At 36.0% G+C, this 25,971-nt stretch overlaps 1 protein-coding gene across 3 annotated transcripts in view; it reads left to right on the forward strand.

Moving 5' to 3' along the window:
* The window catches only part of MACROD2 (MACRO domain containing 2), a 1,947,520-nt gene that overhangs the window by 54,589 nt on the left and 1,866,960 nt on the right, over positions 1–25,971 (forward strand). For all 3 annotated transcript variants that reach the window (XM_014535040.1, XM_014535041.1, XM_014535042.1), the window contains exon 3: positions 10,052–10,159. In XM_014535040.1, coding sequence (XP_014390526.1) covers positions 10,052–10,159 — 108 coding nt within the window. The remainder of the gene's footprint in view (positions 1–10,051; positions 10,160–25,971) is intronic.

Consider the following 25,971-nt stretch of genomic DNA (forward strand, 5'->3'; position numbering starts at 1 on the left):
TTTCAGCCTGATCCTGCACGCCAGGCCGGGGGACCTCACTCTAGTGTATGGATAAACAGGGAACTTCTAATCCAAATTGCCTTTCAGGTCTTATCTTTTTTTTTGGCGTATTTTTCTACAGCTTTATTGAGATATAATTAACAAATAAAATTGTAAGATATTTCAAGTGTACAACATGGTGACATAGGTACATACTGTAAAAGGATTCCCTCCGTTACCTTATTCTTTCTGAAGTCACCAAGTATATGAGCACTTTCTCTCTCTTCTCTCACAGTCTAAAGCCATGTGTGTTTTTGTTTTCCTCTCACCCATATGCAGACAAAGCAGTGTGATCTTGTAGTCTGCATCAAAAGCGTGTGTGTGACTTTGAAATTCTCTTTTAGGAGTTGAAAATAAAGAAATAATTAGAAGATTAATATATAAATAAAGGTATTCAGATTATGTTATTTTTAACAAAAATGGGAATGATGTAAGTGCTCTCACAAAGAAATTGATTAGATAAATTGGTATATCTATTTGTTCAATGGCAAGTTAAGGAAAGGTTGGGCTGTTGTAACAGAGACCTATCAATGATTTCATGGTTGAATGAAGATTGAACTTTATTTCTTACTTTACAGTGGAATTTTCTGGCCAGCTGGACATTCTATTCCATGAGGTCAATTCTTTTTATCTTATTTCTTCACCATCTCTTGGGGCATTATGGTCTAAGTCCGCTTGTAGGCACATCCATATTTTGGCTTTATTGAAACTGTAATTGCTAAGATCACCAGTGATGACATAATTGTTATATCTAATGAGATGTTTTTAGTCCTCTATTACTTGTCTGTGACATTTGACAGTGTTGGTAACATGTTTATTAAACTTCCTCCTTCATAGGCCTCTGTTGCTTTCTCTCTTGTCTCTTTATTCTTCGTGTCTCTTTCATGTTCTTTCTCTTTGTTTTACCTATAAAGGTTGGTGTTCTCCAGTGTTCTGTTTTTGCTCATTTTCATTTCATGTCTACCCATGATGATTTCAGCCAGGGCCATTACATATGATGATGTCTCCCAAATCTGCATTTCTAGCCTGAAAACCTTTCTTTTGAGCACCAAGACTTGTACATACAGCACCTTTACTTAAATATTTTGCAGGAAGTTTAAATCTGAGATATCCAAGATGGACTTATCTTCCCTATTAAATTGGCTCTTCCATGCATTGCCTCTCATAGTCACCAAGTGAGAAACCAGGAAGTCAACCTCAGCAATTTCCTATCTTTCCTCCTCCAGTGAGACCCCTAACACTTTATTAAATATTCCTCTTGAATATTTTTGCTGGTGCATGCCCTTTCCTGTATTTCCGTGGTCTTAGTTCAAACCAAAACTATTTTAAGAGTTTCTTTGGGGATCTATGTTTCTGTTTAGGCTCCCTTCCAATTCTGCTTATTGATTAAATAGGTCACTGCTTTTTTTTTTTTCCTACTGGTACTTAGCGGCTGTGTGTTTAAATTATGTAACATCTGGCATAGTGTCAAATGCAGTTCAGTTGTTAATAACAAAATTATACAAATGATAATACATTAAATGAAAAGAGCTTTTGAATACAGACAAACCAGGATTAGTAATTATATTAATTAATTATTACCATAATATTCAAAGAATCCTGAGAAAAAATGAAATACTTATTACTTTTGTGAAAATTCTGTTATACTGTCAATAATTATTATAGCCTTAAGAGTCATGGTTTCAAAACAATGTGGGTGTTGGTCACTTCATCTTAATTAAGATTCAGTTAACAGTTTGTTTCTCCTTATGTATCTTCATGTTACCAGAGTGTTAATGTATGTTTGGTTGAATTTTCTTTTGTTGTTACTATAGCATTGTATTGTATTTCTACCTCATAGAATAGATCAGTATTTCTGAAGTTGCTTATCTATGCTTAAAAAGAAGTGAAATAGTAGCAATAGTAACTTAAATGCCAGAACTCAAAATAGATGTAAATAATAGAGTCCCAGTGTAAATAGAGGATGGATTGGGACTCATGATTTTGCATGAAAAAGAGAAAATGCACATATAACATACATGATTAATATCTGCAGATTTGATTTTATTATATAGTCTTCTAATCCCTGGTGTGTGTTATGTTAGGAAACTTTGTCAACTAGTAGCAGAAAACTGCTGAGGCCTTTGCAATATTTTCAAAGCTTGATAACCATTCTGATAAACCAATTACATTTTTTTCTAAGGCAAACCAAATAATGATTCTTTTATGGGTGTGAAATTGCATTATGCAACTAAAGGACAGATAGGACTTAAACAATGGATACCTCATTTAGAATTGGACTCTTTGAAATAAAAATAGGTAAATGAGAGCCTGCATAGTTTGTTGTTAAGAGCATGGGCTGCCTGGGTTCAAATCCCAGGCCTGTACTTAACTGCTGTGTATACTTGGTCAGACCACTTGATTTCTGTATGCCTCAGCTTCCTTATTTACATAGAGGGAATACTAGTAATATGTACCACATAGATTTGTTATGAGGATTATAGAAGCTAATATTTGTAAGCATTAGAACAGCACCTAGCACATAGTTTGTGCTATACAAGTATTAGTTAAATATATAAACCCAAACTAAAAAAATGTCTATTAGAGGGAATGCTTTTATAAAGATGAGATTATGACTCATACAAATATAAAATGAACACATAACAATTTTATTTAACTCTGATTCAAAGGAGAATTTAAAGAACCACACATTTACAGGCAGTAAGGAACTCTGAAATGAAATTTACAAATAAATGTAAATTGCCCACAGGACCATATCAGTTCCATTAAGGGGAACATAATTTATTTGCATGTACGTGGACAAGAATTGTTTTCATTATTATTTGTTTTCTACGATTTATGGAAATGTAAAATAGCTCATAGACAATGAAAGGTAGAGATTATGCTGATGGGTAAGATAGACAGGATGCCCACTAATCTTTTTCCCTCCATATCTTTCACAATTTTTCTGACGTGCCAAACTATTAAAAATAATTATAAAATCAATGCAAAATTAATAATTTGTTATGCTCAGAGTATGAAGTAGAACAGAATAATTATTTTTTAAATACCACTTTTGAATGTCACATATTAAAAAAACACATAACACTTTAGTCAGATTTCTCTAAGCCCTTCCATTGTGAGACCTGTATAGCCCAGTTTTAGTAAGAATTCTGTTAAGTAAATTTAGGGAGAATTTTTTATGCTGGCTATCTGATCATCTTCTATATCTGATCTTAGAAGTCTTCCTCATCACTCTTGACTGATTGGGGATTCATTGTTTAGTTGAACTCCTGAGGCAGAACTCTGGATGACAGTCAGTGGAAGCATAGTAGAGAAAGATTTTTAAATAAGATTCTAAGTATAGGATAAAAATCATATGATCTATATCAATAAATGAAGAAAAGGCATTTGACAAAATTCAGCATCCATTTTTGATAAAAACTTTTAGCAAAGTGGGAATAGAGGGGTTGTACCTCAACATAATAAGGGCCATATATGACAAGCCTCCAGCCACCATCATAAACTTAACCAAGGAGGTAAAAGACTTGTACTCAGAAAACTACAGGACATTAAAAAAAGAAATGGAGGAAGATACAAACAAATGGAAGAATATACCATGTTCATAGATGGGAGGAATTGACATCATTAAATGTCCAAACTACCCAAAGCAATCACTGGATTCAATGCAATTCATATTAAAATAACATTGGCATATTCCACAGATCTAGAACAAATATTCTAAAAATTTATATTGAACCAAAAAAGACCACTAATAGCTGCAGCAATTTTGAGAAAGAAGTACAAAGTTGGAGAAATCACAATACCAGATTTGTGATGAATGGTATTGGTGTAAGAACAGGCACATAGATCAATGGAACAGAACAGAAAAACAAAAAATTGACCCAAGCTATACAATCAATTAATATTTGACAAAGGAAACAAGAGCATGCAATGGAGTAATGACAGTCTCTTCAATAAATGGTGTTGGGAAAATTGGACAGGTACATGCAAAAAAAATGAAACTAGACCACCAGCTTACACCATACACAAGAAATAAACTCAAAATGGATAAAAGACTTAAATGTAAGTTATGACACCATAAAAATCCCAGAAAAAAACATAGGCAGCAAAATCTCAGACATCTCTCATAGCAATATGTTTTCCTAGGGCAAGGAAAACAAAGGAAAAAATAAACAAATGGGACTACATCAAACTATAGAAAGCTTCTACACAGCAAAAGAAATCATCAACAAAATGAAAAGGGATCCCACTGTATGGGAGAACATATTTGCTAATGATACATCTCATAAGGAGTTACTTTCCAAAATATATAAAGAATTCATACAAATTAACAAAAGAAGACAAACAATCCAATTTAAAAAGTGAGTTAAAGGACCTAAATAGACACTTCTCCAAAGAGGACATACAGATCGCCAAGAGACACATGAAAAAATGCTCAAAGTAACTTATCATCAGAGAGATGCAAATCAAAATAACAATGAGGAATCACTTCACACCTGTCAGAATGGCTACCATCAACAAATCAACAAATGACAAGTGCTGGCAAGGATGTGGAGAAAAGAGAACCATAGTACACTATTGATGGGATGCAGACTGGTGCAACCACTATGGAAAACAGTATGGAATTTCCTCAAAAATTAAAAATGGAACTGCCATTTTACCCAGAGATTCCACTTCTAGGAATTTATTCTAAGAATCCCAAACACCAGTCAGAAAGAATATATGCACCCTTATGCTCATAGCAGCACTATTTACAGTAGCTAATATTTGGAAGCAGCCCAAGTATCCATTAGTAGATGAGTGGACAAAAAATCTGTGACACATTTACATCATGAAATACTATGCAGAAGGATCTGTTACCCTTTGAGACAGCATGGAAGGACCTGGAGAGTACTATGCTAAGCAAAATAAGCCCGTCAAAGAAAGATAAGTATCACATGATCTCACTCAGATGTGGAATCTAATGAACAAAATAAACTGTAGAACAAAATAGATCCAAAGACATAGAAGCATGGATCAGACTGTCAAATCTCAGAGGGAAGGGAGGGGTGGGTGGATGGATGGGAAGAGATCAACTAAAGAACTTGTATGTATATATGCATAACCCACTGACACAGACAATAGAGTGGTGGAGGCCTGGGATGGGAGGCAGGGGTGGACTATAAGGGGTCAATGGGAGGAAAAAGGGGACATATGTAAAACTTCCAACAATAAAAATTTAAAGAAATTCAAACATAAAAAGAATTGTGTAACCAAGGCTTTAACTGGAAAGTCATACTTCAGAATGGTGTACAGAATCAGATATTATCAGAGAGTTTTGAGGAACTAAGGTTGACTTTATAGAGCTAATGCTTACACAGCCCTTTTGGAAATAACAGCCGTGTACTTGGTTTACAGGGTTCCCAGCCTTGTGGCTAAGTAAGGCAGGTTACTTTCTGGCAAGCCTAGGAACTTTAGGATATTTTTGGAAATGTGAGGATAGAGGAATTCACCCAAATTATAGGTATTGCAGACTCTAGTTCTTGGCTTGGCTTCCTAGTCTTGAGAAGTTTGGTTTCCTAGTCTTGAGAAGTTTTAAAAAGTCTAACCTGAGATTCTTTATTAAAAGTTCCAGGAAAGCAAACTCAAAGGAGCTAAGTGGTCAATTACCATTCTTGTTGCACTTATGTAAATAATCAGGCCAGACTTAATGAGACAACTTATTTTGTAAACAAGAATAAAAATGGGGAGGTGACTCTAGAGACACTTTTTATGTTTCAGTGGAAAACTAATGCGTACCTCTGTGGCTTATCAAATTCAAGCCCTATTTATTGTCTTGAACATTTTGTCAAGTCTAGTTTCCTCCAATATTTGGCTGCAACTGTTGAAATGTTTTGAATTTTTCTTCCCTCCTTCTGCTTTGGAGTCACCGAGAAATAAAACTGCCCCTTTCCTGAAACCCTGCAAGCGGAAGCTGGAGGACCTGATATAAACCTCAAAGAAGTCATCATAACACATCATGTGTGGTCGATCCTCATGCGTGATGTTGTGTGGGCCCTTCAGAAAATTCACTGGAACACCTGATGCCGTCACCAAGAACATTCAAACTGCAAAATATGGTTCTAGCCAAACATGAAGAAATCTTCTCAACTGTCTGCCCTCTGGACTCATAAACTGGGTTTATAGAGGCAGCTCCATCCATTAATCTTTATTTTTCTTTTTATTTTCATAGACATTATCCTCACTAAATGCATGACTGCTCACATCACCCTAGCCAATATCATCTACTGCCAAGTCTCAATTGTTGGTTCAGTTGGTCCTTAATGAACGAAAGACAACCTAATGAAAAATGGACTTACATTGATCAAAGGAAAGGAGAATGTTTCTTTTTTCCTTGAATGAGAGGAGAGACTGACAAAGACTCTCTAACTAAACTTTAGTGAGGTTTCACTAAGCTCTTTTCTCAACTTGGCCCCATCCTTGCCAGATTTGCATAGCAGTTTTAGCAAGAATCCTGCCTAATCAGTTTAGAGAGAATTCCCTACCCTTTATATCTAATCACCCTCAATATCTAATTAAAATTCCACACCTCTGCCCCTATTCCCCAGGTTATATCTGATCACCCTGGCCTGCCTGTAGGAAGCGTCCTAAGTCTGTTTAACCACAATTCCCCTCCATCCCCAGTGTTTCCTCTTAGTGATTTTCCTTCCATTGATTCCCACTTTGTTCCTTGGCTATAAAACCCCATTTGTTCTTTCTGTGTTTGCTATTGAGCCCTGTTCTATACTGAGGTCTCTTTTCTCCTATTGCAGCCATTTCTGAATAAAAGTTGTTTTTACTATTTTACTCTCTATCTCTCTCTGGTTTTTTAAAAAATATAATCAATAGTAAACAATCTGGAAGAACAATTACTATCATAAGTGCTCACCGACAGATATTTCAACTTGCAGTTAGATAAATCCAGTAATATACAAAATATGAATTGGTGCTTTGTGCACATATAGAATGCCCATGAGGGAGTGATACTTGACAGTGTTCTGTCTTATGTATTAATGAAAACTCAGGATATAGATTGGATCAGTGCTAATGGAACACAGTTGTGTGAAAAAGAAGTGCATTGCTGTTCAAATAAAATAAGTGGCCTCTAGTGGTAATTACATTGTTGTAGTTACAGAAAATACTTGGTGGTCAAAACTGTGCCATTTGGTTTTGGTTCATTGTTGATCAGGAAATGCTGATAATTATTAATATTATTAATTGTAGTTTTTGAATACATTTCTGCCTTTTTAATAGACCATGTGAGGAATTGAGCAGCAAGTATAAGTCTGGCTAGGAGGAAAAAAGATGCTCATGAGAGAGTCAAAAATATTTATGTTGCTGATAATTCTAATAAGATCAGTTTGAATAACTTACTTGACTGACCTGCCAGAGCAGTATATTTATTCAATATATTCAACTGCTTGAACCTTTATTTAGGCTCAAAATATTCCATTTTTTTAAGTTTGCAGATGAGAAATTAAGATTTCTTTTAAGAAAACTGGACTGTGGTACAAATGGTTTAAACTTCGATACTTTCCAATACCATTATTTAAATTTTGCAGAAAGAAATACATGGCTTATTGTCACATTAAAAGTCACATTACTCTACATGCAATATTACATATATATGCTTCATGAAAAAAGTGAAGAAATACTTTTCAGAACTAAATGCAACTAGGAACCCTGGCCAGGCAGCTCAGTTGGTTAGAATGTCATCCTGATAGGCCTAGGTCTCGGGTTCGATCCCCAGTCAGCGTGATACCATTGTAATTAGCTAGTTATTAATAATTGGAAAGGAACAAAAGGGAGGCCAGACTTTATAAACATGGCCATCTGGGCAGCTTCACCAGGAAGCTACAATTTCACACTCCCTAGGGAAGCACCAGTCCATTCCCTGGAGATCACTGGGGAAGGGGAAAGTTGGACACTTGCTCAGTAAAGTTGGGGTGATGTATGGAAGGTGCCTCTTAGTCTAACCTGGGACAGAAATCATTGGCCAGAGGGGGTGGGGCCATTGCAAGCCTCCCAAAATTTGGGAATATATAATCCCGCAGACAAAGGAGCTCTCTCTCTTGGCTCTTGGCTCTCTGTTCATCTGGCTTTGCTCCTGCCCATGTTCCCTCAAAAGCCACCTGGTCCTGTGGATCCCACATGCAATGGACTGATGGACTATAGCTAGGAACACAAACTAAGCTAGCCTGATGCTGGATTAGGCTGTGAAGACATGGAATGGAAACTCTGGACAACGGCTTTAATCCTAGCTCTGCTGAAAGCAAAATGAGACTTTTTCTTTGGTGGGACAGAGTGAAATAGGACCTTGGAAACTAAGGGGTTTGATTGCAAAGAAATAAAGCTTTTTACAATACTTTCTTCTCCTGTATGAATCTCAGAAAATTCTTTTTCTCATGACATCCAAGAAGCCCACTTCCAGCAGCAGCAGTTGGAGACACAGAGAGCTCCCCACCAATGACACATACAAAATTCCCCCATGAATGCATAAAAAAGTAGAATAACAAATCAATGTTTCTATTTCTCTCTCTGTCTCTGTCTCTTCCTCCCTCCCCTTCCTCTCTCTCTCTCTTAAAAAAATGCAACTGGAGGATGGATTAGGAATCCTTAACTCTTTCACCCAAGTTTAAACAATTAACCTTTCACTTTCATTTGTGATATGCTTTTCAATTTAATGCCTGATGGAATTCTGAACCTGTCTTCACTGAAAGGTCTTTAAATGTCTAGATTCAAATAGTCCAAATATCCAGAAATTTATGTCAAAGCCACCAAGTATTTGTTGTCATTCAACAATCTTTAATTGGAAACAGGTCTTTCTAATTTGGTAAAAGTAGTAAGAATCGAAATTAATTGGATGTGGAATTCAAGGTCTTCTGGCTCAAAGTCTTTGTCTTTGGGCCAGTCACTGGCAGCTTGGTAAGAGCACAAAAAGTCCAATCTCTTTCACTGATAGGGAATAGTAACAACAACAACAATAATAAATATATTGATACTTGATTGAAAACAATTTTTTCTTTCGTTATTGGGGCTCAAAGACAATTCAAGTGACATAACCTGTCACCTCTAATCACTCAGATACCTAAAATTGTATGCTCATCTGAGAGAATCATAGTGAATTAATAGCATTATCATCCCCATTGAAAGATTTGAACAAATCATGAATATTTTAAAAAATTGGAGTCCATAAATCAGTTTTTCGAGAGATATCTTAAAAAGCATAACATTTTATTGTATTTTAATTTCATATAGCTTTGTTTAATGTCTTAACATTACTATTTGTTTAAAAGAAAATGCAGGCTATATTATTTCTCTAAAACATTTTAAAATGTCAGGTTTTAGAATGTAATTTTTTACTTTTAATTATACTACCTTGCTGGCTGTTGTGTGTAGGACAGAGCTATTTCTCTTTTAAATCTAGCAGTGCCTTCTAGAATCAAATAATTTGTTCATATAATTTAAGAAATGAGTAGTTTTACACATTCAAATATTCTTAATCCATTTCATTCTAAGGGATAGCTTGTTAGAAGTAGCAAAGAGCTGAATCTAAATGTTTTTTTTCTGAGTAAATATTATTTTCAATAATGTCTTTTAGGTAACTGAACAAAGTAGAAATAAGCTCATTTACTGTGAAAATTTGTTTTGTCTTGGTATTTGTGCATATTTTTCTTATCTCCTTGTGAAACTGGTGCTACATAATTTTATTTCAAAATTGACATTTTAATAACAATAATAAACATTTATTTTTTGGTTGACCAATATAACATGCCTACATGTATTGAGTGCTTATTATATACATGATACTGCATTTGTATTTAGGAATACACAATATGTGGGAAAAAAGGCACAGCCCTGATAACTTACACATTTATTTCCACTTGTCTAATATATTAGAGTGTGACTCATATTGGCTTTTGTATCAAAATTATATTTATTAAATTGATTAAGAATATTACTATTAATATATATTTCTTTTTTATTACAGAAGAAAATACTCAGGAAACATCACAGGTGAAGAAAAATTTGAGTGAAAAAGTTTCTCTCTATAGAGGTGACATCACATTGCTAGAGGTAGATGCTATAGTCAATGCGGGTGAGTAGTTGATTTTTCTTTGATGTATTTGTTATACAAGTATTTCTTATTTAAAATATATTTTTATAAACTGGAATATTAGTATTATAGAAAAAGATATCATTCCTGGTATAGAAATGTCATATGTATTTTTCTGCTTGAGGATTTATTTTTGTGTATGTGCCACAGTTAATGTGCTGACTCTAAATAGTAGAGAAGAGGATACTGGAGCAATGGAAAGGTGACAGATTTTACAGAAAATTCTTTGGAAAGAAATTTAGCAGCTGTATTACTGCTGGTTTTATGCTTGAGGTAACAATTGGCCAACATAAAAACAAGTTTTCTAAGCTTTTTTTTTTAAAAAAAGAATAGGTTATAAAGAGATGATTGAATTATACTATACAAAAATAAAATGTAAAGAAGTTTTTTCTGTGATTTCCAAACCTCAGTTATTTGGTTTCAACTTTTCATATTAGCTATGAATTATTTATTTTAACTATTTTAATAATCAATTATCTAAGTCATTTTCTTGTTTGAACACTGAAAAATAACAGTGTTATACTAGTATATGGTGGTCTGGATCTCCTATGTATTTTACTATGTGGCTATATATCAAGAAATATGTAATAGTTGTGATTTCTTAAAATTAAATGTTGGCTGTATTTAAAAAGATGATTTCAATAAGAGAAGAGGACTATTGCAAAAAGAGAAGGGTGAGTATTGCAATAGGAAGAACCACTTCAACTATGAGATCTATAAACACCTCAAAGATCAAGCAAAATAGGGCTTTTTTTTTCAAAGAAGAATGAATAGGCTAAAAAGAATTGGGTGTGGAGCAAGGGGGTGAATGAGTGGCATGATCAGACAGTGGATCAGGGAATATTTTTCCCTGAGGTCAACTGATTCTTGAGAGGGGTCATCAAGGAGGGTCTGTTAACCATCCATTTTCAAGAATGGGTCAAAACTCAGAGGCTTGGAAGAAGGACTAAACTTGACTAAAATTTGATCAAGTCCAGGCATTGACCAAACAGAATGGTTGATGGGGACAAATAGTTCAGCTAATCATTAAAGAATGGAAATTTGTAGGGTCTATGCCAGTGATGGTGAACCTTTTGAGCTCAGCGTGTCAGCATTTTGAAAAACCTTAACTCTGGTGCCGTGTCACATATAGAAATTTTTTGATATTTGCAACCATAGTAAAACAAAGACTTATATTTTTGATATTTATTTTATATATTTAAATGCCATTTAACAAAGAAAAATCAACCAAAAAAATGAGTTCACGTGTCACCTCTGACACGCGTGTCATAGGTTCGCCATCACTGGCTATGCCTTGGTTTTGTTATAGGTTATAAGGGGTTGTCCATGAGTTTTATCTAAGTTACATGAGGAAGAGGTGGGGGGGAGGTCAATTTCTTGAATGTTCCTGTTTTCCAGGGGTACAGGATTGAGGTAAAGTTCAAGTTTGTCTTAAGGTTCTCTCTGATGATGATTCACACAGGATAGTAGGAACATGCCTTGATAGGTAAATAAAAGGGTGTCATGAAGAACTCTAACATTGTTCATCATAAGCATGGTTCTGGCAGCTTAGCAGGAAGTCTGGAAGCCTAGCCAGCTTGTTCTTCCCTCAGAATTGGCTGTCAGTCACTTTGTACTGTATCTGCTTTGCCATGATTAGAGCTCAGGTTTTCGCTTTCTCTTCTTCTGATACCTCTGTACTTCCTTTCTCATCTGCTGCCTCTCTAAAGAGAGAGGATCTTCTTGGTGATTTATGAGTCACTTCTTTTGGATAGAATTCCATCTTCAGATTACCTTGCAGGCTACATGTCTCCCTTCTATCTAGTCTCTATAGACTGTTCATTTGTTGTCTGGGTACCAAGATGCCTTTCTCTGATCTGGGGGGCCTCTGGAGGAGACAGGCCCTTCAAGGTCTCATAAACGCTTCTTCAGTACAGAGGTTTAATCAGATATCACTGTAGTTATTAAGTTGTCAGTGATTTATTATGCTAATTAATTCTATAAATGTGGGCTTTAATTTAAAAATATTTATCTGTTTATTTTTATTTTTCAAAAACTTATTGTGGTGACATTGGTTAGTAAGATTATATAGGTTTCCTCTCAGCTGGATGGCTCAGTTGGTTGGGGCATCATTCTTTACACCAAAAGGTTGTGGGTGTGATTCCTGGTCAGGGCACACACTTAGGTCATGCGTTTGATCCCCATGGGGCTGTGTATTAGAGGCAACCAATTGATGTTTCTCTCTCTCTCTCTCTCTCTCTCTCTCTCTCTCTCTCTCTCCTTTCCTCTCTCTCTAAAAATTAATAAACATATCCTTGAGTGAGGATTAAAAAAATATTATATAGGCATCAAGTATACATTTCTATGGTACATCATCTGCATATTGTGTTTACCACCCAAAATCTTTTTCTGTTACCATATATTTGATTCCCTTTACCCTTTAATATTCATCCCCTTCCCTCTTGTAACCACCATGCTGTTGTCTGTGTCTAACCATTTTTGTTTGTTTTTCTTGTTTGTTCATTTGTTGCTTTCAGTTTCATATCCCACATAAGAGTAAAATCATATGGTTCTTGACTTTTTCTGTCTGACTTATTTCTTTGTTTTCCTTTTTATTGAATTTATTGGGGGTGACACTAGTTAACAAAATTATACAGTTTCAGTTGCACAATTCTACATCATCTGTACACTCTATTGTATGTTTACCACCCCAAATTAAGTCTCTGTCCATAACCATTTTCTGTCTGACTTATTTCGCTTAGTATGATAGTCTCAAGATCTTTAAAAGTGTGTGTGTGTTTGTGTGTGTGTGTGTGTGTGCAACCAACTTTCTATATATTCTTGTAATTTTTAGCCATTGATTCTAATTTTTTTCCTGTGGAGCATAACTGATGACATGTATTTTCTTCTTAAATACCTGAAGACCACTTTCATGAGTTGTCTCTTATTATTGCATAATATTGAATTGCCACGTTAGCACACTTAATAATAGCAGTAATTCTTGGGTTTTGTTAAATATATACCTGTTTATCTCCCTCTTGAGGCTACAGACTGGCGTCTTTCAATTTTTTATGTTACCTCCTACAGCAATATCCTGCCCTTATGTTCTTAATAAACACTTGATATTATATATTTGTTGAAATGAGCTACAAGCAATTGAATGTGTAGCACCTCTGACCAATAGCACATTCAGCACTGGGGACTTGATACAATGAACCAGATTGGCTCTTATTTTTAAAAAAATGATTTATTTGATTTATAAATAATAACAAATACTTTTTACTGGTATTTTTTATTGAAATAAAATAAAATGGCATGAAACAGGAAAACATCACTAACATGAAAACATTTCATCGCTATTTCGATTCTTTGTCATTGCCTATACAGCATGTGTAATTTTTTGTAGTTGCCATGACATGTGTACAAGGTTTTAATGAATCAATATGAAGCCAGGAAGCAACTTTCACTCTGTCCCAAAAAACCATTTGGCACGTTTTAGCTCATCTCTCTGGCTGTGATGATTATAATTTGGCCATGTTCTGTATCTCACAAGGAAACCTCATCAGGGTAGATGGAAAAGAGATGCCAAATGTACAGTGTAATGACTATTTATAGCTTTCTGCTGTGCAGTTTGTCTACCTAGTGTGTAGGGAGAGGAACAGCTGTTAACCTTCCTGGTGAACAAGATAACATGGCAGGAGACCTTCGGGCTGCCTCTAGTGAGAAGGAAAGAGAGGCAGTGCCTGCAGTCAAGGTGCCAAAGCAGCGCAGTCATCACTTTTCATCAGACTCCCAATGTTCTCTTTCCATGTCTGTATTAGTACATTGGAACGCCTGGGCTCAGTTGCCATGAATGAAATGATTCAGTGTCTTAATTTTTTCCTAATAAAATGTTTTGAATTTCCTTAGATTTCTTTAAAATTGATCCAGATGAGCCTTTTATATATTATATTCTTCTCTGTAGGAAATAATGCATATTTGATATATTTTAATGAAACATTTTGTAGGCAGTAGGGTACACAGGGCAGTAGCACAAGTTCAAATACAGGTTCTTGTACCAACAGCCATTATTTGTTTGTTTAAACTTTTATGTTGAAATAATTATAGAAAATTACAAAAATAGTACAAAGAATCCTTTCTATCCTTCACCTTCACCTGTATAAGCCTCCCCCAAAGGTGATACACAATAAAAGGCTAATATGAAAATTGTCCCCTCGACTGGGAGTTTGACCAAGGGGCGGGGCCGTCCGTCCAACTGCCTGCAGCCCCTCCCCTTGACCGGCCCTTCCCCCGGCCAGCCCCTCCCACCCCATCTGGGCAGGGCCTACCGGCCAACCTTCTGCGTCCCCTCCCCCTGGCTGGCCTGGCCCCATCGGCCTCAATTGGGGCAGGCCGGCTGGACCCCACCCATGCATGAATTCATGCACCAGGCCTCTAGTATAGCTATAATACAATATCGAAACCAGAAAATTGACATTGATATATTACTATTAACTAGACTATAGACGTTATTACCTATTTTACCATTGTTAACTTGCATTCATGTGTGTGTGGGTGTAGTTTTGTTCCAGGTCTAGATTCTCATTCTCTCTCATGCTACCCCTTTGTAGTGTCATCCACCTCTCTACCCTCCTCCTGTTCTTTATCTCTGTAGTTTTGTCATTTTGAGAATGTTATATAAATGGAATCAGATACCATGTAAACTTATGAGATTGAATTTTTACTAAGCATAAAACCTTTGAGGTTCGGAATGTGACATGTATCAATAGTTCATTCCTTTTTATTCTGAGTAGTAGTTCATGGCATGGGTATACCAAAGTCTTTTCAGCCATTCACCAATTGGAGGACATTTGGGTTCTCTTCAGTGTTTTGCAATAACTAATAGAGCTGCTATAAAGATTCATACAGACAGGTTTTTGTATGTAGTTGCATATAGGATGATATGTTTACTGTGACTAGGTCCTTGTGTTATTTTGCATTAATCCTGTTGATCAAAAAATTTTGTTCTTTGAATTATATTTTTGGAGACAATTTCACCTGTACCACAATCACAGAAAAATATTTTGAAGGAGATATAATTTTTATTTACTTGTGAATTATAGGCTGAGTAATGAAAAAGTGGTTAACTTTCCAATTCTAATGGGCTGGCTTTGGCTAAAGATTAATTCAATTTGCCATAAAAAGAATTTTAAAGTGGATAGTGAAGAAGGATGATTTGTTTATTTAATTATTCCTGTACTTACTCCCACATGCCAAGGACAGGTACATTTACATTGTGGTGAATCATAGGTCAAGTAGTAATATTTTAATGAATGTATAAGATATACTACGACAAATCATTTTATAGCATTTCATAGTGAATAATCCATCTTAAGGCTTCTGTAAGTGAAGAAATAATAAAGTAAAAAAATGTAAATGTTGTTTTCCTATAGCTGAGGATGAGAAATTAGGGTTCTTTTATGTAGTTTTTTATTGGAATTATATAAATGTAATACATTTTCCTCTCATAGATAGCAGCACTAGGAATAAATAAACTATCATACTATGAAAGTACTCCTACTATTATTACTAATATTACTATTAACAATTCTTCTTTTGGGAAAATCAAAACCAGTTTTAGGAATGACAGTTTCAAACCTACATTTGGGAAAAAAGCAGCCAGGAAAAAGCCTCATAAGGTCTCTTTACACATGTGAGATTCCCAGAAAGTCTCTCATTTTGCAGAACATAGATATAAAAATAATCCTGCAATGTAGTTTTTTAAATTTAATTTAAAATTTATTTGTTTTTATTGTTGACACTATTACAGATATCTCCCATTTCCCCCCAACTTTACCCACTTCTCTCCAGCCCCTGCCACCCCTCCCCTGGCCTTCACCATTCTGTTGGGCTGTGTCTATGGGCTATGTATATATATTCTTTGACTACTCTCTTCACCTTCTTTTATTCAATACCCTTTCACTTCTCCCCTCTGACCTCTGTCAGACTGTTCTATGTATCCATGCCTCTGGTTCTATTTTGTTCATCAGTTTATTTTGTTCATTAGATTCCACATACTAGTGAGATCATATGGTATTTATCTTTCTCTAACTGGCTTGTTTTGCTTAGCTTATAATCTGCATGCTGTGACAATGGGTAAGAGTTCCTTCTCTATAGCCACATAGTATTCTATTGTGTAGATGTACCACAGCTTTATTATCCATTCATCTACTGATGGGAACTTCGGCTGGTTCCAGATCTTGGCTATTGTAAATAATGCTGATATGAACATAAGGGTGTATCTATTCTTTCTGATTGGTGTTTTGGGATTATTAGAGTGTATTCCTAAAAGTGGGGTCACTGGGTCAAAGGGTACTTCCATTTTTAATATTTTGAGCAATCTCCATACTGTTTTCTATAGTGGCTGCACCATTTTGCATTCCCACCAAGAGTGCACAAGGATTCCTTTTTCTCCGCATACTCACTAGCACTTGTTGTTTGTTGATTTACTGAATTATTTGTCTTCCTGGTATTGAGTTGTATCAGTTCTTCATATATTTTGGAAATTAACCCCTTTTAAGATGTATCACTGGCAAATATGTTCTCTCATATAGTGGGTTCCCCTTTCATTTTGTTGATGGTTTATTTTGCTGTGAAAAAGCTTTTTAGTTTGATGTAGTCCCATTTGTTTATTTTTTCCTTTGTTCCCCTTGCCCTATATGGTTAAAAATATTACTATGTAAGATGTCTGAGATTGTATTGCCTATGTTTTCTTCTAGAATTTTTATGGTTTTGTGACTTATAGTTAAGTCTTTAATCATTTTGGGTTTATTCTTGTGTATGCTGTAAGTTGGTGGTCTAATTTCATTTTTTTGCATGTACCTGTTCAATTTTCCCAATATTATTTATTGAAGAAACTGTTTTTACTCCATTGTATGCTCTTGACTTCTTTGTCAAATATTAATTATCCATAAAGGCGTGGGTTGATCTCTGGGCTTTCTGTTCTGTCCCATTGGTCTATATGTCTGTTCTTGTGCCAGTACCAGGCTGTTTTGATTACAATGGCTTTGTAGTATAGTTTGATATCTGGTATTATGATCCCTCTAATTTTGCTCTTCTCTCTCAAGATTGCTGAGCCTATTCAGGGTCTTTTTTGATTCCATATAAATCTGGAATATGCCAGTGGTATTTTAATAGGAATTGCATTGAATCTATAGATTGCTTTAGGTAGTATGGACTTCTTATTTTGTTAATTCTTTCAATCCATGAACAGTATCTTCCTCTTGTTTGTGTTTTCCTCTATTTCTTTTTTTCAGTGTTCTATAGTTTTCTGAGTACAGGTCTTTTACTTCCTTAGTTAAGTTTATTCCTAGGTACCTTATTTTTTGTTGTTGCAATAGTAAATGGAATTGCTGTCTTAGTTTCTTTTTCTGATAGTTCATTATCAATAATAACAAAAGCATAATATGCTAATTAGACAGGACTAATTAGCAAAAATTAGAAAGGATGAAGCTGGGGTTATGAGGGAAGACCGGGTCTCAGGTTCCTGCCGGTGGCCAGAGGGAAGCTCAGGTCCCGGGTGCCAGAGGGAGTGGTGCTGGCAGCCAGGGGAAGGAAGGCCTACTCTTGCATGAATTTCGTGCATTGGGCCTCTAGTTGGTATATAAAAATGCCACCCATAATTTCTGGGTATTAATTTTGTATCCTGCTACAGTTTTACTTCTTCTTCTTCTTTTTTTGGTTGCAATTTGAATGCCTTTTATTTATCCCTCTTGTCTGATTGCATTGGCTAGGACTCCCAGTACTGTGTTGACTAAGAGTGGTGAAAGCAGACATCCCTGTCTTGTTCCTGACTTTAAGGGAACACTTTTAGTTTTTCCCCATTAAGTATGATGTTGGCTGTAGGGTTGTCATATATGGCATTTATTATGTGGAGATATGATCCCTATATTTGTACTTTGCTGAGAGTTTTTATCATAAAAGGGTGCTGGATTTTATCAAATGCTTTTTCTGCATCTATTGATATGATCATGTGATTTTATCTTTCATTTTGTTTATGTGATGTATCACATTCATTGATTTGTTAATATTTTATCAGCCTAGCATCCCTAGAATAAATCCCACTGGGTCATGGTGTATGATCTTTTTAATGTACTGCTGGATCTGATTTGCTAATATTGTTTTGAGAATTTTAGCATCGATGTTCATCAGGGATATTGGCCTATAATTCTTTTTTCTTTGTACTGTCTTTATCTGGTTTTGGAATTAGGATAATGCAGGCCTTGTAAAAAGAGCTTGAAATCTTCCCTACTTTTGAATTTTTTGGAATAGTTTGAAGAAGATAGGTGTTAGTTCTTCTTTGAATGTTTGGTAAAATTTGCCTGTGAAGCCATCCAATCCAGGACTTTGGTTTGCTGGGAGTTATTATTATTATTATTATTATTATTATTATATTACTGCTTTAATTTCATTAATTGTTATTGGTCTATTCAGGTTTTCTGATTCTTTCTGATTTAGTTTTGGAAGACTGTATGTTTCTAGGAGTTTGTTCATTTCACCTACGTTGTCCAATTTGTTGGCATATAGTAGTTCATAGTATTTTGTTACTATCCTTTGTATTTCTGTGATGCCAGTTGTTACTTCTCCTCCTCTATTTCTGATTTTATTTATTTGGGTCCTCTATCTTTGTTTCTTGATGAGTCTGGCTAGAGTTTCATCAATCTTGTTTATCTTTTCAAAGAACCAGCTCTTGTTTTATTTTTGTACAGTATTGTGTTTTTAGCCTCTATGTTATTTATTACACTTTGTTTTTTTAATGTCGTTTTTGTTGTTTAATTTTTATTGATTTCAGAGAAAGGAAGAAGGGAGAGGGAGAGAGAGAGATAGAAACATCAGTGATGAGAGAGAACTATTCATCGACTTCCTCTTGCACACCCCCTGCTGGGGATCGGGCTCACAAACCAGTCATGTGCCCTGCCTGGGAATTGGACTGTGACTTTTTGGTTCATGAGTTGATGCTCAACCACTGAGCAACACTGGCCAGGCTTACTCTAATATTTATTATTTCTTTCCTTCTACTTACTCTGGGCTTTGCTTGTTATTCTTTTTCTAGTTCTTTAAGGTGTAGGGTTAGATTGGTTATTTGAGGTTTTCCTGGTTTCTTGCCTAGCCTTCTAAGCACAAGGCTATGTTGGTGACTCCTCAGCAGGGCTTAAAATGCAGGGTGGGGTGAGCAGAATTCCAGAGGGCTGGGGGAGTGGAATACTGGAGGGTAATGGTAGTGGCTTTTTCCTAGGCTGATGCCACTTGGAGAGGGCTGTTCTAAGAAAAATGACTGCCATAGTATCAGAAGTTGGACTGAGTTTCTCAGTGCCACTTTCCATGTGGACTGGGCCAATAGGAATGAGACTGTAGAGGAGGGAACCAGTCGCCTGGGAGGGTAAGCAGCTGTGCTTGTATTAGGATGAGGGGATTGGGGAAGTAGTTTTTAATTCTGCTGGTAGTTAACAATAAATACAAATACTGTCTGCCATGGTTTCATTTTTATAATTGCATGAATTATCAGAAGTCCATTCTAGTAAATCTAATTAAAAGTTGACCTTTATAATGATGGTAGATGACATTTCATGAGGCCCAGAGGCTGTCTACCTTATGTTTGTCTAATTTGGAATTCTCAATTCTCTTTTGCTTAAACAATTAAAAACTTATACAGTAAAATTGAAGAATTTTTGCTGTATACTTCTACTAATTTTAACTAAAGGAAATGTTTATGGAGTGTATATTTTGTTACATATAAAGGTCAACCTAATTTCTAAAAGTTTTTTTCCTTCTTTATTTGTGACTTCAAGGGAGCTGTTACTTGTGGGTTGAAAAACATCTGTATGATACTCACTCTGTTCTATTGACCGAATATAATTGTAGTCATTTGACTATTGACTTACTTAATTTTTATTCAGTTAAGGCCTTGGTAGGTATGTGTATGAAAATGGAAAAATGACATTGATCTCTGAATTTCAATAATTAATTCATATAAAAATTACTCTCCATAAATAATACTGAAAAAAAATAATTCATCAATAGAAAGTAGATATCCTCCCCTGGCCAGTGTGGCTTGGTTGGAGTGTTGTCCCTTATACCAAAAGGTGGTGGGCTCTTTTCCCTATCAGGGCATATACCCAGGTTACAGATTTGATCCCCAGTTGTGGGGATATTCCTCTCTCACATCAATGTTTTTTTTCTCTCTCTTTCTGTCTCTCTTCCATCCAAACTTTCTCTCTCTCTCTCTCTCTCTCTCTCTCTGTAGATATCCTTGCATTTTCATGAAATAAAAATATATTAAACTTTATCAGTTTTAGAGAACTTACTGGTTTTTATTAACTTTGTGTTTGATGAATGGTCCTTCATGAAATAAATTCTACATACTTAAAAAGGAAAGAGTCAATGCTTAATACTTGATTAAGAACAATATTCTTATTTATAGCTCAGACTTGGTGCTTTTTGATTGAAAATGGTGTTTTTTGATTGAAAATGGTTTATTAAACTTCGTGTTATATAAAGGAAGATTTTAGCCATTTTGATAAGAAGGAAAGGTTGAGAATTATTTTCATCATTCTTAGCTGGTTTTGCTTTCTAGTTGTAGAAGCAGCTCATGCTTGCTTCAGAATAGGGACAGAAATATTTTATTTTGACATACAATCAGTGCAAAGGCAGTGGCTGTTCCACTATACTTTTCGTTTTTATAACTGTTTGAAGAAACAAGTTTATGGCATGAAACTTCCCCAGCTTCTTTTGACTTTGAGTTACAATCTGATTTGCTTTGTTAGGGTTTAATTTTATGATATGCCACACCTCTATTATGTCCAAAACTAAACTTCAGGGTAGAGGAATATTTTTCTACAGTGGATTGTGAATAGAATAAATACCAGAGAATTATGTTTAAATGAATGTGTCAGTATAGGAATGTTAGGCACACCTCCCCACATCAACAACTTGTTAATGTGCAATCAGTCCCTGCAGTTGCTATGAACTTGGAGCTTAATGAACAGGTGGAGAAAGAGGATGAATCCCAATCCAAAATGGATCTGACAGCTTATCAGGCAATTTCGCTGATTGCTAATCCATTTCATTTGGCAACTTAATTTATCACACAGTTATAATTTTCATCCCATGTGTTTCCAGGTGGAAATTAATTCAGAAACATGCCCCGTACTATGGGGTTGAAGAGACCTGTTTAAGCTTTATGAGGACGTTTAGAAATAAGGTATTTTAAATGCATAAAACAGGAATCTCTTACAATTCCACTTGTATATTCAGGTCTTCCTTAAAATATATAAATGAGAGTATATCATGACAGTGAACTATGGTTTATTTGTTTCTATAAGAAAATTTCTAAATTAAATATACAACTTTTTCATTTTAATTCATTGGTGAAATAGCTACTAAAATGTGTTAAATAATCTTGTGAATATAATTATTTATGTGGAGAAAAATTACTGGTCTTAAACATGTTTTATAGTATTCATAGCAAGAACTAATGAGCAAAATAATTTCTTAAATTATTTCTTACATTTTCTGAGTACTTACAAATTCTCTAATTAGACTGATTTACAGCTCATTATTTTATTTAAAATGTCTATTAAAGCACTATTCTTTAATAATAAGGAAGAAATGCAACCTTTCATACTCTGACTCTGTTTAGAATTTGCAAGGATGAGCCTCAAAAAGTGAGCTTGGCTATGGTTTAAAATAAGTTCGAAACCAGAAATACATTTTCTTCACTTTTTAAATACTTGATTTATAGTGCATGGAAAGTGAAATTGAATATTGATTCTTAAAAAATAAATATGTCTTGTAAAAATGGCAGAATAAAAGAACACAATAAAAATGATAGAGTGAGTGATGTCCAAAGCTTAAAGACAGGAGCCTTCTCCTAAGATGTCATCTTCTCTCGGCATCTGTAACTCTGAGAGGCTGTTGGGGATGAAATGCTAGAGGAGATTAGTTGTGAACTGTTACATTTTATAAGAAGATTGAGGAAGTCTGGTAAATCATGTCTAAGAAGAGATTTGAGGAATGAGGAATGGAGCATAAGATCAATAAGATCTATGATATAACTCCAGGAAGGGACACTAGGGAATTCCTTATAATTTCTCAAGCCCTGAAGCACCTTCAAGAAGAATTTAAGTCAGTGAAAAATAATTGAGATGACAGGAAACCACAAACTGACATAACACTATCATTGATTGGATGTGTCAGGCAAATTGTAGCTATCATTCTCATGACCAAGCTGTTTAGAGTAATGTCTTCATAATCTAGAGGGGCTCAGTGTTGAATCATCCTGGCACCTTTCCCAAATCCCCTCTCTGAGTCTTTGGCATTTTTCCCTGGAACACTTTGCAGACTTGCAACCTTGTCATTTCAGAAACTGGACTTTCATTTTTTACCTTTCAAGGAGAATGGTCACTGAGTCCAGTACAAGTCCTTGGGAAGCAAGCTAAAAGAAAAAAAATATAGTCAAGGCATTGTTTGACTTTTCCGACCTTACCTATGAGAGTAATGATTGTGTTAAACTTCAGTAGGCATCAGAATCACTGGGAAGCTGGTTTTAAATGATGATTCCCTGTCTCCACCACCTGAGGATTCAAGTTCAGTAGGTATAGGAGGTGCCCTTGGAATCTCCAATTAACAAGCTCCAATTAATGATGCAGCGATTCTGATACAGGAGTCTGTATGCCCTTCTTTGGGAATAATTTTCCTAAAATCTAGGGCTTAGAGCATGCCAAGAAAGGTACATGCACTTGCTCTCTCTGGTACTCTTTTTAAGACATTTTGAAAAATTTCTCTCCTTAGGGCTATCACAGATTTGTCTTGGAAAGAACTGTATCTCCTATTTTCTTAAAAACAACCTAGGCTTTAATATTTGCCCTTTCCATTCTTTCTCTTCCTTTCCCTTTCATCTCTTACCCTCTCCTTTTCTCTGTCCCTTCCTTCTTTCTAATGCATATTGTGCTAGAATTTGTGTCTAATTCTTTGCCAAACATTGGGATGATAGACATTCTTTGTTTTAAAGGAGCTTATACTCTCTAGGCAGATACATCCTATATAATAAAAGCCCAATATGCTAAGCATCCGGTCGTCTGGTCATCCATTCAACCAATCAAAGCGTAATATGCTAATGATATGCTAAGCCACTCAACTGCTCACTATGACATGCACTGACCACCAGGGGCAGACAGTCGACCAGTCGCTATGATGTGCACTGACCACCAGGGGGCAGACAGTTGACTGGTCACCAGTTTCTATGATGTGCACTGACCACCAGGGGGCAGACGCTCTGACTGGTAGGGTAGCTTGCTGCTGGGGCCTGGCCTATTAGGACTAGGCAAGACAGGCCGGACATGCCCTGGAGCCCTCCTGTGGTCCCTCCCCGGCTGGCCAACCTCCCGTGTTTCTCCCCGGCCCGAATCCGTGCACCAGTGGGGTCCCTCGGCCTGGCCTGCACCCTCTCGCAATCCGGGCTGAGGAACACCCCCCCACCCTACCCCCCCGAGTGCATGAATTTTGTGCACTGGGAGTCTAGTATATGCATAAACAACTATATGATACAGAGCTAATGACAAGTGGCATTGGAGAAATATAAGCCCAGTGTCAGGGAAGGATTCATTATTATGAATATGGACACCAGGAAAGACTTTATAGGTCTTTATACTAAAGTCTCAAGACTTTATAAAGCATTCAGGAAAATAGTATTTCAGTAGGCGGAGAGACAAGAATTGAAAGAATAAAGGCTTAAGGCATGAGAAAGTCTGGCCTGTTGGGGAAATGGTGCATCAGGTCAGCTTTTTGCTTGTGGCTCTGTGGAAATATTGGACAAGGACTAAGGAGACTGGGGTTCAAATACTGCTATGGACCTGATCAGCTAGGTTTTGATGACCTCCATTATACGTTTACATGTATCGTTGTCTTACTTTATTGGTTCTAATCTTTGGTTTATCTTTTTTGCTTTACTGACTTATCTGGGAGGATAGTGGGTAGTATTCCCTGTCTTAACTTTATGGACTATCTCTGATTTACCCCCATACCAATAACCCATTAATAATTCAGTAGGGAAAGTAGTAAAGTTTCAGTGATAGGCTGAAAAACATGCTGCCTCCCCCCACCCCACCTCCCCCCAAAAAAGATATTCACCTTGGGAGTTTATGAATATTACCTTAGATCAGCAGTTCTCAACCTGTGGGTCGCGACCCCTTTGGGGGTCGAACGACCCTTTCACAGGGGTCGCCTAAACACATCCTGCATATCAGATATTTACATTACGATTCATAACAGTAGCAAAATTACAGTTATGAAGTAGCAACAAAAATAATTTTATGGTTGGGGGTCACCACAACATGAGGAACTGTATTAAAGGGTCGCGGCATTAGGAAGGTTGAGAACCACTGCCTAAGATGGTAGAAGTGATACAGTTAAGGATCTTGAGATTTGAGCACACATAGAGGAAAAGGCCATGTGAAGACAGAGATGAGAGATTTGAAGATGCTAGCCTTGAAGATTAGAGTGATGTGGCAATAGAGAAGGAATACTGCAGCCACCAGAGGGTGGAAGAGGTAAGGGCCTTCTCCCCTAGAGTCTCCAGAAGGAGGACAGTCCTGCTGAAACTTTGGTTTCTGCCCAGTGAAACTGATTTTGGACTTCTGGTCTCCAGAACTGTGAGAGGATAAATGTGTTTTGTTTTAAGCCTTATAGTTTGTGGCATTTTTATAGCAGTTTTAGGTAACTAATACAGTTGTTAAGAAGTTAAGCTTTGAAATTAGAATGATAGGGAACTTGTTAGTGTGACCTTAGACTAGTTCCTTAGGTCTCTAAGTGCTTATAGAGTAGTTCTGAGGAGGAAATTACCTAACATGTATGTATGTAGTTTATATGGTTTCCAGTTCCTGATACATATACTGCTTATATGTATCAGGAACTGCTTAATAACTGTTCAATGTGATGGTGATGGTGATGATGATGATGCCGATACCAATGGTAAGAGGATAAATCAATATAAAGCAAAAGGGGGAAAACCCAAATGGATCCATTGTGCTCTGTTAGGATTTGTAATTGAATAAACTACAGATCTCTTATTTCCGAGTAATTTATAAAGTGTCCCATGTAAATGGCAATTAGTAAAACCTCCAATAAGAAGCCATTCAGTGTAATAGGATTCTGTAACAAAAATTCCTCAAGTTGGGGTTATGTTCCATGAGGAAGACAATGAGAGATCTTATCTTTTTGGATGAGGCTTCTTTTTTTTCTTTTTCTTTTTTCTTTTCTTTTGTTTAACTTACGGTTCCTCAGATAGCCTGAAGATTGTAAGGAGACACCTTTGATATAAAAACTCTAGTTTGGGAGCTGGCACAGGTGATCTCAGTAGAGATACAATGTGTTCATCAATTAGAAGGTCATATAGCTTTTAATTCTTCCAGCAGTTCTAGGAGTTGGAATTGAGATTTATGCCTGGATGGCGTGGCTCAGTGATTGAGTGTCGACCTATGAACCAGGAGTTCATGGTTTGATTCCTGGCCAGGGCATATGCCTGGGTTGCAGATTCGATTCCCAGTGCAGGAGACAGCCGATCATGATTCTCTCTCATCATTGATGTTTCTTTCTCTCTCTTCCTCTCTCTTCCTCTCTAAACTCAATAAAAATATATTTTAAAAAAAGAAATTGCGATTTATATTTTTCTTTAGTGCTATATGTGGCTACTCATGGCAATGATTAGGAGTAAATAAAGATCAAAACCAAAAAAGTATAAAACATAAATACACAAATAATAGTGATCATGACTGTTCCTT

This window comes from Myotis brandtii, unplaced genomic scaffold (genome assembly GCF_000412655.1).
Source record: "Myotis brandtii unplaced genomic scaffold, ASM41265v1 scaffold137, whole genome shotgun sequence".
Classification (NCBI taxonomy): domain Eukaryota; kingdom Metazoa; phylum Chordata; class Mammalia; order Chiroptera; family Vespertilionidae; genus Myotis; species Myotis brandtii.